Here is a 15,186-nt window from a genome sequence, read left to right as displayed (position 1 = left end):
GACACCTTTATATCCGCAGTACTCGGCACTCACTTTCCACACACACACACACAAACACACACGCATACGCGCACACACACTCACAGGCAGGCTGTACACGTGTGTGTGTGTGAGCGATCAGGTTCCATGTACTCTGTTGTCTAAATGCTCTCCTCACTGACACTTTCCCCATCTGTCAGCACTCAATCTGAGGCTGCTCGGGAGGCACATACCATCCTGAGGAGGGCTGCTCCTCTATTAATTAGACTTGGGATCGGGGGAGGCGGGGCCATGGCGCCCTCCCTTCACCTCCAGTGTACATCCTGACCTACTGCTTAATCAACGGGCGCCTCCCTTCGCTCGCTCTGGTATTCCCCTCATCACGGGGAGAGGGAGGAGGAGGAGGAAGATAGGAAGAGGAAAAGAGGGGAGAAGTGTTTTGAACAAGCCTGCTTTCGGTCAATCAGCAGGAGTCTGAGGTTCACGTTCCTGACGTTGAAATATGATCTGCGGTACCGCTGTGTGCAACTGTGACATGAAGTGTAGTTACAATCCTTCTCTCTGCAGCTCTGGGAAGAGAGGCTCAGTGTTTACTCGCTCTGCTTCGTTGGTCACTCTGTATCATTGAGCCACGTTAGTCTGTGTGAAAGGCACATTTGATGATTTAGTGAATAAAAGCGTTTGTGTGAAAACGTCCGCTTGTGCATAGTTGCAGTCCACAGCTGTGAGATCTGAGGAGGCTGTTTGGTTTTGTGTGAAGTGATATCTAATAAGCTAATAAGTTTCCCGTCACCCTGTTTCCTCCACGTCTTCTCTCAGGTGCCGCGAAGCTCTACGCCTACTGGATCGTGGTGAACTTTCGAGAGGCCTACAACTTGTTCGCTGTCAACGGGATCCTCTTTAACCACGAGAGCCCGAGGAGAGGTGAGCTCGCAGCACGACTGCTGTTCAATGTCACCGCAAAGCTGTGGTTGTTTTTTGTCCCATAATGTGGAAATGAGATTTTCATCCCCCTTTTTTTTTGGGATGACCATCTGATAACTAGAGAGAGCGGCTGACACAGCCTTTATTAAAGGTCACATTAGGGCTGAGCAATGTTTTCATTAAACTGCTAGCAAAGGTTTTTTTATTTTTATTAAAGTATTCCTGTGTGCCATCTGTTTCTAATGATCAGGCAGGAGTTATAAAAGAGCATCACCACTTTATTCAGAATTATTTGGACACACAATTGAACTGGAATGGAATAATTCTATTTACAAAGACAAAAAAACTAAGTTCAACAAGAGAAAAAGCAAAAAATGTTCGCAGTCAAAAATCTGCCCATACATTTTATCACATGGTCTATTGATATACTAGATGCTCTATATGCGTGTGAAAAAATGACATCAGCAGAATGAAACTGTGAAGTTGAAGGCAAACCATTGTTGGATTTTGTACAAGTATTCAATTTCATGCTCTATATAAAGTCATATTCATTTATTGGTGGAACCGGGTCCCTCATAACTACTTGACGCACACCCGCACACATTCTGAATTTCTGACACATAGTAAGTCGGTTGTGGTCACATTTTTAATATGTGCCCTGAGCCCCGAGGGTCGCAGGCGCTGGTTTAACCCGATTTACACGCCGCGACCCAAAATGAATACCACATGACTGCAGCCCCAGCGCTGAGCCCAGGTCAGCCGCTCAGGTGTTTATGATTTATCCCCTAATGAAGGCCCTGGCCACGACCCCAGCCAAGGTCAGGGGTCAGCCAGTAAGCCCTAATGGGTTACCACAGATAGCTAGGTGTGGGAACTGGTGCCGTTTACAGCCAGCTCAGCAGAGATGGTGTGGCCGCCATCGACGTCTTGTAGGCTGAGCTCGTCAGTCTGGGAATGACGTGTGACGCGGGAGAAAGAATCGGTCGGGTGACGGGAGGCGCGCTGCAGTTAAATAGGGCTGAACAACAGAAAATGTATTGAAAACAACACTAATATATTATCCATCAATCATTTGGTCATTTATCAAGCAATATGGGCGCACATTGTCTCGTTCCAGCCTCTTCTAGCCGCTTTTCACAGTGTTTTGACATTTTATGGATTTTGTAATAAATCAGTTGATCGATCATGGAAGTAATCATTGGTCGCAGCTCCAGAGACAAATGAACGTAAACTATGAAATCAGAGATGCTTGTGTCCTTTTCCACACAAACGCACAATGTCCTTATAAGGGCAAGGCTCTCCGCTGCCTCCAGAACACTCCCTTGGCCTTTTGGTTCTTCATCAGCTCATTTTCATCTCCCTCTCTGACTCGGCTTCTATCTTTCCATTCCTTTTTCTTCCTCTCTCTCGCTTCATTTCACGTCTTCATCCTCCTTCTTTCCACAGTCAGCGTTACTGCAGCGGGCCATTGGGTTTACTCCTGCCACTTCTATTCTCAGAGTTACGGCCGTCGTTGCTCATAAAGCAGGAACGCTGTACTGTGATGTGGCCAGATGTCCCACGGCTGCCTTACACAACCCAGTGTGGCGCTTGTATTGGCTGGATTGGCCAGTGTTTACCCAGGCCCCCGGGGGCCCGCCGTGACCCCGCCGCCGCACTGATGGGGCCGGACATGTTTGGCCGAGCTCTCCGTCACACACAGGAGGGCTTTAGAGGGAGAAGTCGATACTTTGAGTTGCAAAACACCCCCATGGCACATGTTGTCATTGTTGGGGTGTAAGCTTATCCAGCACATGGCACAGTGTGAGGTACACAGCTGGTGTACTGTACTGTACAGAGAGAATACTGATCCACTTTTACGTCACTCGGGGTCTTGTATACTGATTCAAGCCATTGAGTATTTTCCACCCTCAAAAAGGCAGAACATTTCACCAGAAAAATGACAAAAACGCACAAAAACACATCACTGTTTTATACAAGATACAATCAAATCTATAATTCCAGACGCCTTGCTCCTCTCTTAGATTCTCAGTGACACATGTTGCATATCACCAGAGCAAGAAGGGTTTTCATCTTGCCTTTGCTCTCAGCCACACTCTGAACATCTCTGATCTGTGTGTTATCGCACTTGTATCAGGAGAGAGAGATAACGGGCTATTTATCACCTGTGTGCTGCCCCTCCTGTCCTTATACGCACCGCTTGAACCTCTGCATAGTCAGTCACTAATGACGTCAGTGTCGGTGGCCCTGACATCACCGCTCTCTCGCCTCCCCTCCCCCCACGCAGGAGAAGCTGTGACCTCATTGTCCCAGGGTGTCAGTTTGTGCGTGTGTTTGAGAAACAAATGGAGGTTTGCATTTACGGGGTAGTTTTTACTCCAATGGCGTTTGCCAAAGTCACCTGAGCAAGTGACAAAGCAGCCAATCCCCTGGTGGCTGCTGGGAAGGGCTGGAGACGGAGGAGTGAAGCTTAACACCAGTTTCCCTCTCGGACCGACTGTCTCAAAGCGCCCAGGGTGACTTAATCCCAGCAGGAATGCACTTCTGGTTCCTCTTACAGTTCCCATAAACACCTGAAACGTTCAACCAATAAACCGCCGACCTCCATTGTTCTGCAGCGCAAGGTCAGAATTGGACGGCCGGGAAGAAAGAAAAAATCCTGTTTTGTAAATCCAGCAAGAAGCAAAGCCAACAGAAGCCTGCATCTGCCAGCCGGTTCACACGAGCTCCTCTCTGGTTAGCTTAGTTGTTAGCCATAATAAATAACCCGCACATTGACTCTAAAGAGGGGGATTAGCGTTAGCAGGGGCGCGAAATAGACTCCATATTGTTTTGACATATGAGACGGAGGCTCTTGGCAAGAGTGATCGGCGGTAAAGCCTTTGAAAATAACCAATCCATACGGCGTTTTGTTGGTCATCATATCAACAAGCACCTCAAAGTCCCCCAACAAGCTAATTTTGACAATAAAAGAAGAAAACACAACCGTGGGTTTAATTCGTAGAAGTGTGTTGCTCTCAGTCTGTGTCGTAAATCAGAACGGTAATATGTTCGGCGTGTGTATCCACCGGTGCTGCTGCTGACCAGCTCCAGTTGTATGCTAATCCCCTGGTTTATTTGGGGAAGTCCCATCCATCTCTCCACCCTGAGAGCCCTGTGGTTCACGCTTGGCAGTATAGAATAATATACTGTTATGTTAGGAGAGGAGACCAGTTAGCATTGGGGAAGTAAGAATAGCACTGCCAAAGTCAATGCCGCCCCGCGAATACTCATACACATGCAGCCGCGGAGCCGCGACATGCCTCGGCTTCATCTTTCTGCTTTCGTTGAGGTGGAGCCCAACAGGTCAGATCGCATGATCGATTTGCAAGAGGATGTGTTTACCATTTATCGGAGAGGTTATTGTCTGAGGGAAATCGTCGAATAGGAATGACTCGGTCAGCGGGGCGTCGGGAGCATTCGGAATGATCTCGTCAGGAGGAACTCGGCACGGAGCGGACGCTTTTAGTTTTTCGGTATTCCTTTTCGTCGGGTGTTGATGAGAAGAAGCTGAGCGACGGCAGTCTAAACATCAGCTGAACGGTGGCGAGGTGAAGAGCAGAGTCGGATATCTTTTTCAAGCGGTTCTCTCCATCCTTTCCGCCGCTTTGTTCCACGTGGCCTCAGCCTATCACGTGGTCTCAGACCTAACACATGGTCGTTTTGGTTTCTACCTTCACTCCTCCCCATTGACACCCTTACATCGCTGTTTGTTGTCCCAGATCACCATGGTATCCAAGAATCTTGTTGACTGAGTGCTCGCTTTGCTCGCTCATTACACCGCGGCTTCAGGGCTCGCCGTCGGCGTTCTCTACTTTTTCCTCTTGTACGACAATCGAACGGCAAAAATATGTCTCGACAGAAATCTGATGTATTCACGCTACAGGATGCCGCCAGACACGGTTACATATTTTGTTTTTTTCGATACTGTGGCGAAACACTCATTCGCTCTCGATTCCGCGATGCGGAGGTGGTGCTGTTCGTGTTCGAGCTCAAGAAAAACAAGTACCATCTACTCCCCTCTCTTTCGCCACACTCTGCTTTTATTTCCCCACATCTTTGTCATCCATCCGTCTTTTTTGTTGTTGCATCACACCCAATAAAAAAAAATGTTGGGAAAAAAAAAGTGACCGTCTTTGTCTTCACAACCCTCCAGCATTGCATTTCTTTCTCTCTGCACCCTCCCTGCCGGTTGAGTCAGCTCAGAGAGAGGGCAGCATTCTGTCAGGTGTGAATAGACGCCGTGTTGGTGGAGCTGAGCGCATGACCTCTCTTGGATGCAACGCAAATATTCTCCCTTCGTCGAGGCTCCAGAGATCAGTCAGAAAGTGAATTGTGCAATCACAGTGATGGCAGACACTGACAGCTCTTTGGCCTGGGTGGAATTTGGCCAATCCCCAATGAAGGGATGATTCCTCCTGCAGAATTACTCTTAAAAGTCAGGTATTTTGTTCATAACACAGTATAGATAAAGGAGATGAGTACGAGATGAGTACATATTAATTTGGATCTAAACAGGGCTACAGGGTCGACTTTAAACCTGAAGAGGTGGAGATGGAAATTAGGGTTGCATTTTCAACTTCAAGTCAACCACAAAGGCTTTTTACTCCCCCGGGCCATTGGTCAAAGACAAAGTGGGATTATGGGATTTGCAGTTCCGGTTGAATTCCAAAGCAGGTGTCTAAACCTTGTGTAACCCCAGGGTTGAAAAATAAGTCTAGTCAATCTTTTCATTTTTCTATACCAGCTTCAGAACGTGGCCAGTTCAGACAAGCTCACGACAGAAATGACTCGACTGCTAAATATCTGGAAAATACCTAGAATAGGTCTTTGTTTTTTGTGTAGGCGATACACCGTCTTATTTTTGGAAATTGTCTGGGTTACCAATTCATTCCACATTTTTATGAAGAAAAGTGAGAACTTGGTAACGTCCTGCAAATCACCGTGGAGCAGATTTACGTGGTAATGACAAACATACGCCAGGTCTAAAATTGGAACAGGAGACTTGGATGGGGAAGGAAGTAGCAAATATAGCATTGAAGATCAACTTGATAAATGTTTGACATGATTCAAGACTTGAATAAACTCCATCTCTTTAATTTTTCCAGAGCTTATGTGCCATCGGGCCGAGCCGCGACCACACAATATGAAATACATGTTACAGATGAGTGATTTGAATAAATCGCACCGCGGTTGAATCTCAATTAGTGAATGCACATAAATACAGACGCAGATGGTAATATAGATGAGTGTGAGTGAGAGGTCTTGAGATCTGAGCGCGTACAGTAAGGGCTGGGCCGCCACACAGTTTGAAGATGGACTTCACAAGTCACCTTTCTTTACACGCGTGGTTCTAACAACAGAATCCGTTGAGTAACCGAGGCCAGCCGAGCCAAAAGCCCCTCAAAAACCCACAGTCCCCTCTCTGGCTCCTCCACACTCCAGCTGACAGCTCCAGTCCCCATCATGTCTGGGCCCACATTGCCTGGCTTTGGATGGGAGACATCTCCGCATCCCCCTGCCCCTCCTCCTTTTTTTTTGTTGCTCCCCACATTTCAGCCCAGCTGTGCCAACGAACCCCGTGCGTTACGTTTTTCCTGTCGCTTCTCTGGCCAAAAAAATGGAAAGTGATGGAAAAGGGAGAGAAAAGGAACGGTTGAGTGAGAATGAGGGAGAGAGAAAGAGATTGAGTGTCCATTTCTGGCATGGGTTTTGCTGTCTGCTCAGTTTTCACGGCTCGTGGTTTTATTAGACTTTCCGCCGGGCCATGGGCAAGGTTAAACGGCCACGATGCCCCCATTGGGCTCGAAGCCTCCTGCTAGCCCCCTCCGGCTCCCCTCGCCTGCCTCCTCCCCCTCTTCCCCCTCCTCCCGGCTGTCCTGCGGTGCCGCTGCCAGTAAAGGAAACACATTAACACCCGGGCCAGTAACAGAGAAGGCTTTGTCCACGGCCAGGCAGGCCGGTCCATGAGGCCCACGCTCTGGTCCACACCACACCAATTAGAGCAGGCAGGGAGCGGAGCCACTCCAAACATAGGTGTGAGCTTTACAAGGAGACTACAGGTGTGCTCGGGGGGGAATAATTCACTTTATTACTCATTGGGTGTACTGTGCTACACTGTATCCTTCTGCCACCTTTTTAAGAGCAAACTCGGCCCCGCAGAGTTTTGACAACCTGTGTTTAACCTGCACACCTGAGTTTCCCTCGCAGGTTGGATCAGACCGAAGACCTGATCACTATTGTTGCCAATCTGGTACCTGGTACCCGTCCTGGCCCCACTGGGTCCTAACATACAACATACTGGAGAGAGATGCAACGAACTACATCGTAATTATTTGTTTCATCTATTGATTATTTTTTGATAATTATTTTTCATCCAAAACATGTAGAAAACAATGTGGCCTGCAGGGAATTAAATGTTAGACTGTTTTTGCTTGATAAAATAATTAATAAAAAAAAGGATTCCAGAAATTAAGAATTGCATTTCGATCAAGTTCAAGACTCACAAGAGATCGGTTAAAAAAACAACAACAACACCAAAAAGAGTCAAAGTCTAAGATATTTTGACTTTTAGTCCCTAACAAGAGTCACGATTCAAAACTATTCTTCACCTCCAATAATGCAGCTCCATGGCATTTTTCCATTAGACCCTCAACACATTTCTGGAAAGCGACACACCCAGAGATTGGACGTAGGCTCCTAGTTTAAAAAGTCCAAGATGTCCAAGATGTGATAAACCAGTGGGATAAACAAAGGGTGGTTCTCTTTAGAAAGTTATTCCACATCCAACAGATTCAGCTGTTTCTTGTTGAATAATCACTCCCCGTGAATCTGTGGAGTTCCCCTGAAACATAGTTGTCAATTAAGTATCGCTCCATCGAATAATTGCTTACTCATTTGAGGACCGGATTTTGGACGTGAGAATGTTCATGTGTGTATGTTACATCAATATCACTCATAGGGCAATATGGATAAGAGCAAAGCTATGATGCCTGTGTCAGTAGCAGATGAATAATTGCTGCTTAACACTTGACGATAGTTAGCGGGAGCAGAGGACCTGCCAGCCAGGGGCCAGATGAGACGTTCATGCACAAACAGGACAGGTTTGACATCGCAGGTGGTTTCCATCCGCAATTCCTCTATGCTCGATTGACATATGCTATTTCATAACAAGAAAAGAGATGGATTCAAGACTACTCAGAAGGACATCGGATTTTTGTTTGGATTTTGAATCCAGAGGAAGTCTGCCGACTGGCGTTTAACTTTCACGAAACTCCAGCTCGACTTGGCGCTAAAGCAGCGTTGACACGGGGGCCGTGTGACCATGTGACCATGCTACCAACACACAACATGCTGTATTTTCCCAAATAAGCGTGTCTAAGCTTCTCTGGTCTGCTTTTGCTCGGCCTGCCCAGAGCTGTCGCTTTCCTATGAAATAATTACGACAAATTTGGTGCATTCGCATGATTGGGTTCATGGGATTTTCCTGTGTCTAAATGGAGGCTCTGCTCCATGTCAGGGCCACAGTGATACAGTGTCGAGACAGAGACGTGCTATTATGGACTGGATGGCCGCAGAGCTAAAAGGACACATTCATCTCAGACTGGATGAGTTGCTATGTAGGAGCTCTTAAGAGGTCTCAAATAGGTTCACGCAAGGTTATGGGAGATTTATGTACAGCGGAGGAGATGCATGCTAAAAATAACCAACTCTTTGATGATTTCCTTTGAAATTAGACTTTCACATAACCCCACACATCTGCCATTTTGGCTTTTGAACGCAAGACAGAAGAGCCGAGCCAGAGTTGAACTCCTCGCGCTCCAATGAGCTGTTCTCAACCAAGACGGTGTCATTATTAGACATGTCACCCTAATATTTAGTGTTGATATTTCCATCACTATAATGCTGTGTTTGGGTTCGAGGACTGGTGCATTCATTCGTAGGCTCTTTGCGGCATCGTTCTCCCTGCAGCAGGAACAGAGAACCTGATCCCGGCCCTCCGTGTCCTGCCAAAAGAGCCCAAAAGACGTCTTTAAATCGTCTCGCGGCACAGAGATGGTCTTTAAGAGCTCACTTCTTTTCCCGCAGATAATAATCGCCACGTGTCGTGATGAATCGGCTGCCGATGTGGTGATTCTGGACTGGACGCTGCGCCGGCAGCCGAGCCAGGGTGGTCCTGTTTGGTCCTGTGGCAGTTTCCTGTTGCTTTTTTTAGTGCGAGGCAGACTGATGCTCTGAGATGCGTCTCGGCATCCGGCCCAGATTTGACACCGACATCGTGAATTAGAGGGGAAAATGAGAGAGGAGGAATCTAAAAGGATCTTGTGGCTGAAATGTGAGGTGGTAACGAATCGATTTGACTCGGGGTGGCTTTTTCGCTTTGGCTAAAGAGGATTTGGGGCAGTCGAGGAGGTTTGGAAGGCCGTCTTAGTGGGATGTAGATGTTTCTTAGGGATCTCTAAACTCTTCCACGATGAGGCCTCGATTTCCCTTATCTGCCCCTTTGGTTTCTCCGTTTCTGACTGCTCTGTGTTTGTGTGTGTTGGACCGAGCTAAACCTCTGGAATGTTTATATCCCGTGTAAACTGTGATTGAATTCAGAAGTCGCCAACCACGCATTTCTCGATGTATGTGTTCTAGGTTCAAACTTTGTGACGCGTAAGATCAGCCGTTCTGTGGCAAAGATCCACCTCGGCCAACAGGAGCAATTCAGCCTGGGCAACCTGGACTCCAAGAGGGACTGGGGCCACGCCAAAGACTACGTGGAGGTAAAACACGCACACACACACACACACACACACACAACCAAAACCGCACACGGTCCCAGAGAAATAGACACAAACTGTGCGCGCACTGCTGCAGAGTTGAGCAGAGTTCAGATGTGCACATGAGCATTCACGGGGCATGTTTTCCCAGATCATTTGAGGCCGCAATATGCGATCGGCATGAAGCCTCCTATGATTGTCTGCCAAAAGAGAAACGGAGATAGAGAACGAAAGGGGGGAGCGGTCGAAGAGAGAGGGGGCTTCATGCTGTGAGGCCACAGACTGCACTCTGGTTTCCCACAACTCACCCATGTCCTAGATCCCTTTAGGCCCCCATCGCCATTCCCCAAGCGCCCGCAGAAGAAAGAGAGATATTAAGGGAATGCTGCGTCCTCGGGATGATGACAGAAATATGGTGTTTGTGTTCACGTAATGGTGCCAGTAGCAAGCGGAGAAAGGAGTGGGGAGATGAAACGAACAGTGGGGACGCCACGTCCAGGAGCAGACGGAGCTCAGTGTTTCAGAGTGTGTGTGTGCGCGTGTGTTGTGTGCGATAGGTTAAGGTCGGAACACGTGTGCGCCTGTTGAGATGAAAGGCTCGACGGGTTGCCATGTCTGACAGCAGACCGCTCACAGCGGACCGTGTTGTTATTAGGAGGCGATGGTGGCGGGCGGGCGCCCTTTGAGATGGGAGTGGGGGTGAGGCGGTTACAGCGGGTAACCCCGGTTTACTGCCGATCTCGGCGTGGGGCCGCTGCGTCAGAGCAGGTCGGTGGAAAAGCGGCGTCTCGAGCTGCGGAGGCGGGCCACGGAGGCCGAAGGGAATACGTCCAATCAGATCAGTCACGTCCAATTGTAACCACACGGAATAATAATTGCCTCCTGTGGGAGAAATTCTGGCTTGAATTGAGAGTTATGTCCCAAAAGTAGATATAATAATGCTGTCGGATCATATTTTGCTGTCACACAAACTGATTCAAATCTGTCACAAGGAAGGAGGATATATATTATTATGTATCGGTTAGATCTTGGAAGTGAAAGTCCAGTTATTTTTTCTCAGACAGGAAGGTGCGTCACTTCCCGGTGGTGTGGACACGTAGGCAGCACGGTTGCACGCAAAGTCAGTGGAAAAACCCAAGCGGGCTGAAAGAGACAATGACGTGAGTTGATGATGTTTCCGCCACAGTTCACGGTTCTCCTGTGGCCGCGTGACTCGGCTCCATGAAAGTACAGAAACAAGAGGATGAAGAATGAAGGATTGTTAGGAAATATAAGAAGCCTGCCGGTTTAAGTTGTAAGACGAAGACACTCTGTGCACATGCACTGCTAGTTAGCTCCACTGGACCGTCCGTTTGTGAGTTTTGAGGCAAAAGTCTGCTTCACGTTCAACGTGAACACATCTTTTTATTGGATTGGCATCAGACTCTCCTTGGTTTAGGAGTGCAAATATTTGGAAATATTGTTGAAAAATCAAGTCAAAGATAAAAGACAATGCATCATTAAAGCTTTCAAAATGAAATTGGCTGTAGCTACGACTGCTACTGTCCTCCTCATCCCCAACGGCCACTCAGACTCTATGGAGCTGTAGTGTAGTGATGATGTCATTTCAAACAACATTTTCGGTCTTCATTTACAGGACACTATGATGCCCGCTGCCATGGGAAACAAAAAGACTGGTTTGTGTTCTTGTGCAAGTCAAATTTAATGTGTTGGGTCACGTTCAGCTTTCTGATTTTTTCATATTACTGACCAGTTGTGAGCGTATAGGTTGTTCATGCAGCCCTGTGTCACTGGATTAGTGTGTGTGTGTGTGTGTGTGTGTGTGTGTGTGTGTGTGTGTGTGTGTGTGTGTGAGTGCACACTCGCCTGTCCAGGGCACCCTGGCTTGAGACGCCCCAGGTTTCCTGTGGGAACGGCCGACATTCCAGCTCTGGTGAATCAGGCACCTCCTCGCTGTGCGTCTCCAGTTTCGTGAAAAGGCAGATTTCGGGGAAGCCAAACAGAAGCCCGAGGTGCTGAGGGGAAGGGGGGCGGGGGGGGGGGAGGAGGAGGAGGAGGGAAACAGACGTGTGTTTGTGGGACATTTGTACATTATGCATAAATGAGGCATCTCTCCCGCCGTAGGTTCACCGCGCCCTGCAGACCCATCAAAGGCCGCGACTGTCACCACGACCCCCCCCCCCCCCCACACTACCTTTCTCCATCTCACTTTGAAATATCCGCCCAGCGTCAGCACTGTGTTACCATGGCGAAGCCAAACAACTGGCAAATTGTAAACAGAACCATGTGTGTCTGCTTTAGGCTGACAACTGCTTTTCCTCTCTCGCTCGCTCCCCTTTTCACGCTCCCTCTCCCCACCCAGGACAGGGAAATTGCTTGTAATTGGCTGTGGATGGATTGCGGGTGGCAGGAGGGGCGTGCTGTGTGTCTGCTCTAACGACGTCTGAAGGCGTGCGGCTGGCTGGGCATCGTCTCCGCCGTGTATTGGGTGTCCGTCCTCGGCAGGCAGACAAACCTGGAGCTGCCCAGCTCCTCTCAATGGAGTCCCTTTAGTCTCATCACGGTGTGATGGAATAGACGCCCGGGAGCTTAGCACGACTGTATGAAATCAACAGATAGAATGATTTAAATCCCCCTGATCTCATTTTCCTCAAAGGGGTTAAGCGTTTGGCTTTTTCCAGTCGGGCGACGTGTTCGACACATACGGCTGACCTTTTTTCATTTATTTTTTGGACTACGGTTTCGGGGGATTTGGCGATACCAAACCGATTCCTGCTTCTGAGCACGATGATGGGAAAAGGAAACCCCGCAGGACTCACTCGCTAAAGATTGTAGGAGATATTTACCAAGGACTGCCCTCCTCACCTGCTCCTTCCTCTCCTCTCAGCCCATGCCCCCATGTGCCCATGCTGGGTACAGCTGTTTGAAGCCCCCTCACCTCCACCTCCTCCCCTTCTGGCTGCACAGAGACATTTCCTGTGCAGAGCAGTAGGCCGGCTGGGAGGGAGCAGAAGTCGGCCTGGTGGTTTTGGCCCTCTCTCCTCCTCCTCCTCTCTGCTGGCTTACTTTCTTCGTCCTTTTGTCTGTTTCCTCTCCCGCCGCGTGTTTAACAAAAATAAAATAACAACAGTCCTTCATGTTCCTCCCACCTCGTAACCTTTTTTACTTTTCGATGTTGTGTTCCCCTTAAAGGCGCCGTCACCAGACCAGCGCTTCACCGATGTGTTGATCCCTCTTGCTCTGGGTTTGGCGATCAGTTACCACCGAGTTACCAGATATTTCCCTCTGACATCTAAAAAGCGCGCCTTATTTTTCCCTCGATGGGAGCTGGCGTTGCCGCAGAAGCGGAACAGAAACTGTTGCCAGATGAGATGAGGCTGACCCTCTGACCCGCAGTCACGACAACCCCTCCTCGCTGCTCTTGTCGCGTTCGCGTATGTATTTAAAAAATATAATCACCTGTGAAATTCTGGCCTTCGGAAGGTGTTTCCTGGCGGTCTTAAGGTGCGTGTGTGTGTGTGTGTGTGCGTGTGTGTGTGTGTGTGTGTCCGTGTCCCTGTGTCCCTGTGTGGCGCTGTCTGATTCCTGGCATTGTGTGGAGTCAGCGAGGTGACAGGACAGCCCTGATGGTGTAATTTTTTCACCTCCTTTATTTTTCTTATCCTTTTTTTCCCCTCTTTCTGTTTTTTTTTTTTTTACTCCCGCAGCTGCCTCTCTCTGTGCCATAATGGTTACAGATGAGGCTAATTAGCCAATCACAGAGCAGATCAGGGCCAATCAGAGATGATTGATGAGACCGCTGGGTCATTCATCACATGGTTTTGGCCTTGGAGGTGACAGCGGGGGCAGGCTCTGGGACTCGGTACAGTAAACGAGACATGTACGTCTACATTCTCAGCTCGTGGCTGAGGCGTTCATCCAGTGCAACTGGACGTACAAAAAGGGGCCTCATTAACTTTCTAACCGGCATTTTGAGACTTGATGGACATCGGGTCTTTTTGCCGTGGAGATGTGTTGGTTTTGGAGGGTGTTGAAGCCGGACAACCTCGGTGTGTGTAGCTGGTTGCTTGTTAAAAATACATCAGGAGATATGAGATTTCAGGGTCGTCCAATTTAATTAAAGAGTCAATATTCAGTTGAGGTCATTTCCCTGTCAGTGGTCACACAGCCGGGCTGATATACGTTGCAGGCACTCAGGCTTTAACTTACTTAGAATGTCAATCTCATAGAGTCGCCGGTGTCTTCTTCAAATGTCTTGTTTCGCCAAACCCAAATATGTAGTTTATAAGTATAGCTTGAAGCAACAGTAATGATCAACATGGGCTAAATATGTCATTTATCAACTTCATATAGTAGATATCACATACCGTATTTTCCGCACTATAGGGCGCACTGGATTATAAGGCGCACTGTCAATGAATGGTCTATTTTCGATCTTTTTTCATATATAAAGCGCACCGGACTATAAGGCGCATTAAGCGGAAAAAAAACAGTCAGATAAGTCAGTCGATCAAACTTTATTAAACGCGTTCACAATAATTCTCAACATTATTCAAACGTTAATGAGCGTATTCACAATAACTACCAACCTTATTCAGTTGTATTTTGGGATCCTTTTACACACACTGTAATATTATGGTGAAGCACAGTATTGTAACGGACTGAGGGAAATGTTATGTCCGGATGTAACTGAACGTCTCACGAGCTGGTAGCTGTGAGGCGTGTCTGTGATTGGACAGCGAGTGATGTTGTTGTGTGTGTGTTGTTGTGTTCCGCGGGTTCGGATCGGAGCTATGACCCGGAGCAGACGTGAAGCTGGTTTTGAGGTTTCACGGCGGTTTGTTGTCGTTTTGGCGTAGGCTACGGCCAACAGTAGCTTGTTCTATGTTCCTTGAATAGATAGATAGATAGATAGATATATACTTTATTAATCCCCAAGGGGAAATTTGTCGAGCCAGTAGCAGCAACACACAAGAATAAAAATAAAAATAAAAACACAAATATAAGAAGGGTTAGGGTGATCTGGCAAGAGGTGAACTGTTGTAGAGCCTCATAGCCGTCGGCAGGAATGTTCTCCTGTATCTCTCCTTGTGGCAGCGGAGCGTGAGGAGACGTCTGGAGAAAGTACTCCTCTGTCCCTGTAGGAGGTGGTGGAGAGGGTGGTCCGGGTTGTCCAATATGGACACCAGTTTCTTCAACCGCCTCCTCTCCACCACCTGTTCCAGGTGCTCCAGCTGGCAGCCGATGATGGAGCCAGCCTTCCTAACCAGTTTGTTAAGACGGCTGGTGTCACCGGCTCGATGCTGCTCCCCAGCAGACAATGGCAAAGTGCAGCACACTGGCCACAACCGACTGGTAGAATAACTCCAGCATCTTGCTGCACACGTTGAAGGATCAAGCTTCCTCAGGAAAAGAGTCGACTCATCCCCTTCTTGTACACAGCGTTGATGTTGGCCTTCCAGTTCAGTCGGCTGTCGAT

At 48.2% G+C, this 15,186-nt stretch overlaps 1 protein-coding gene across 1 annotated transcript in view; it reads left to right on the top strand.

Annotated features, from left to right (window-relative positions):
• gmds (GDP-mannose 4,6-dehydratase) overlaps positions 1 to 15,186 on the top strand; it is a 159,294-nt gene that overhangs the window by 61,296 nt on the left and 82,812 nt on the right. Inside the window, exons 6-7 of the mRNA XM_056414546.1 lie at positions 799 to 903; positions 9,583 to 9,710. Coding sequence (XP_056270521.1) covers positions 799 to 903; positions 9,583 to 9,710 — 233 coding nt within the window. The remainder of the gene's footprint in view (positions 1 to 798; positions 904 to 9,582; positions 9,711 to 15,186) is intronic.

This window comes from Pseudoliparis swirei, chromosome 5 (assembly GCF_029220125.1).
Source record: "Pseudoliparis swirei isolate HS2019 ecotype Mariana Trench chromosome 5, NWPU_hadal_v1, whole genome shotgun sequence".
Taxonomy (NCBI): domain Eukaryota; kingdom Metazoa; phylum Chordata; class Actinopteri; order Perciformes; family Liparidae; genus Pseudoliparis; species Pseudoliparis swirei.
Note: the sequence above shows the minus strand (reverse complement) of the source record. Positions and strands in the feature narration are given on the sequence as shown.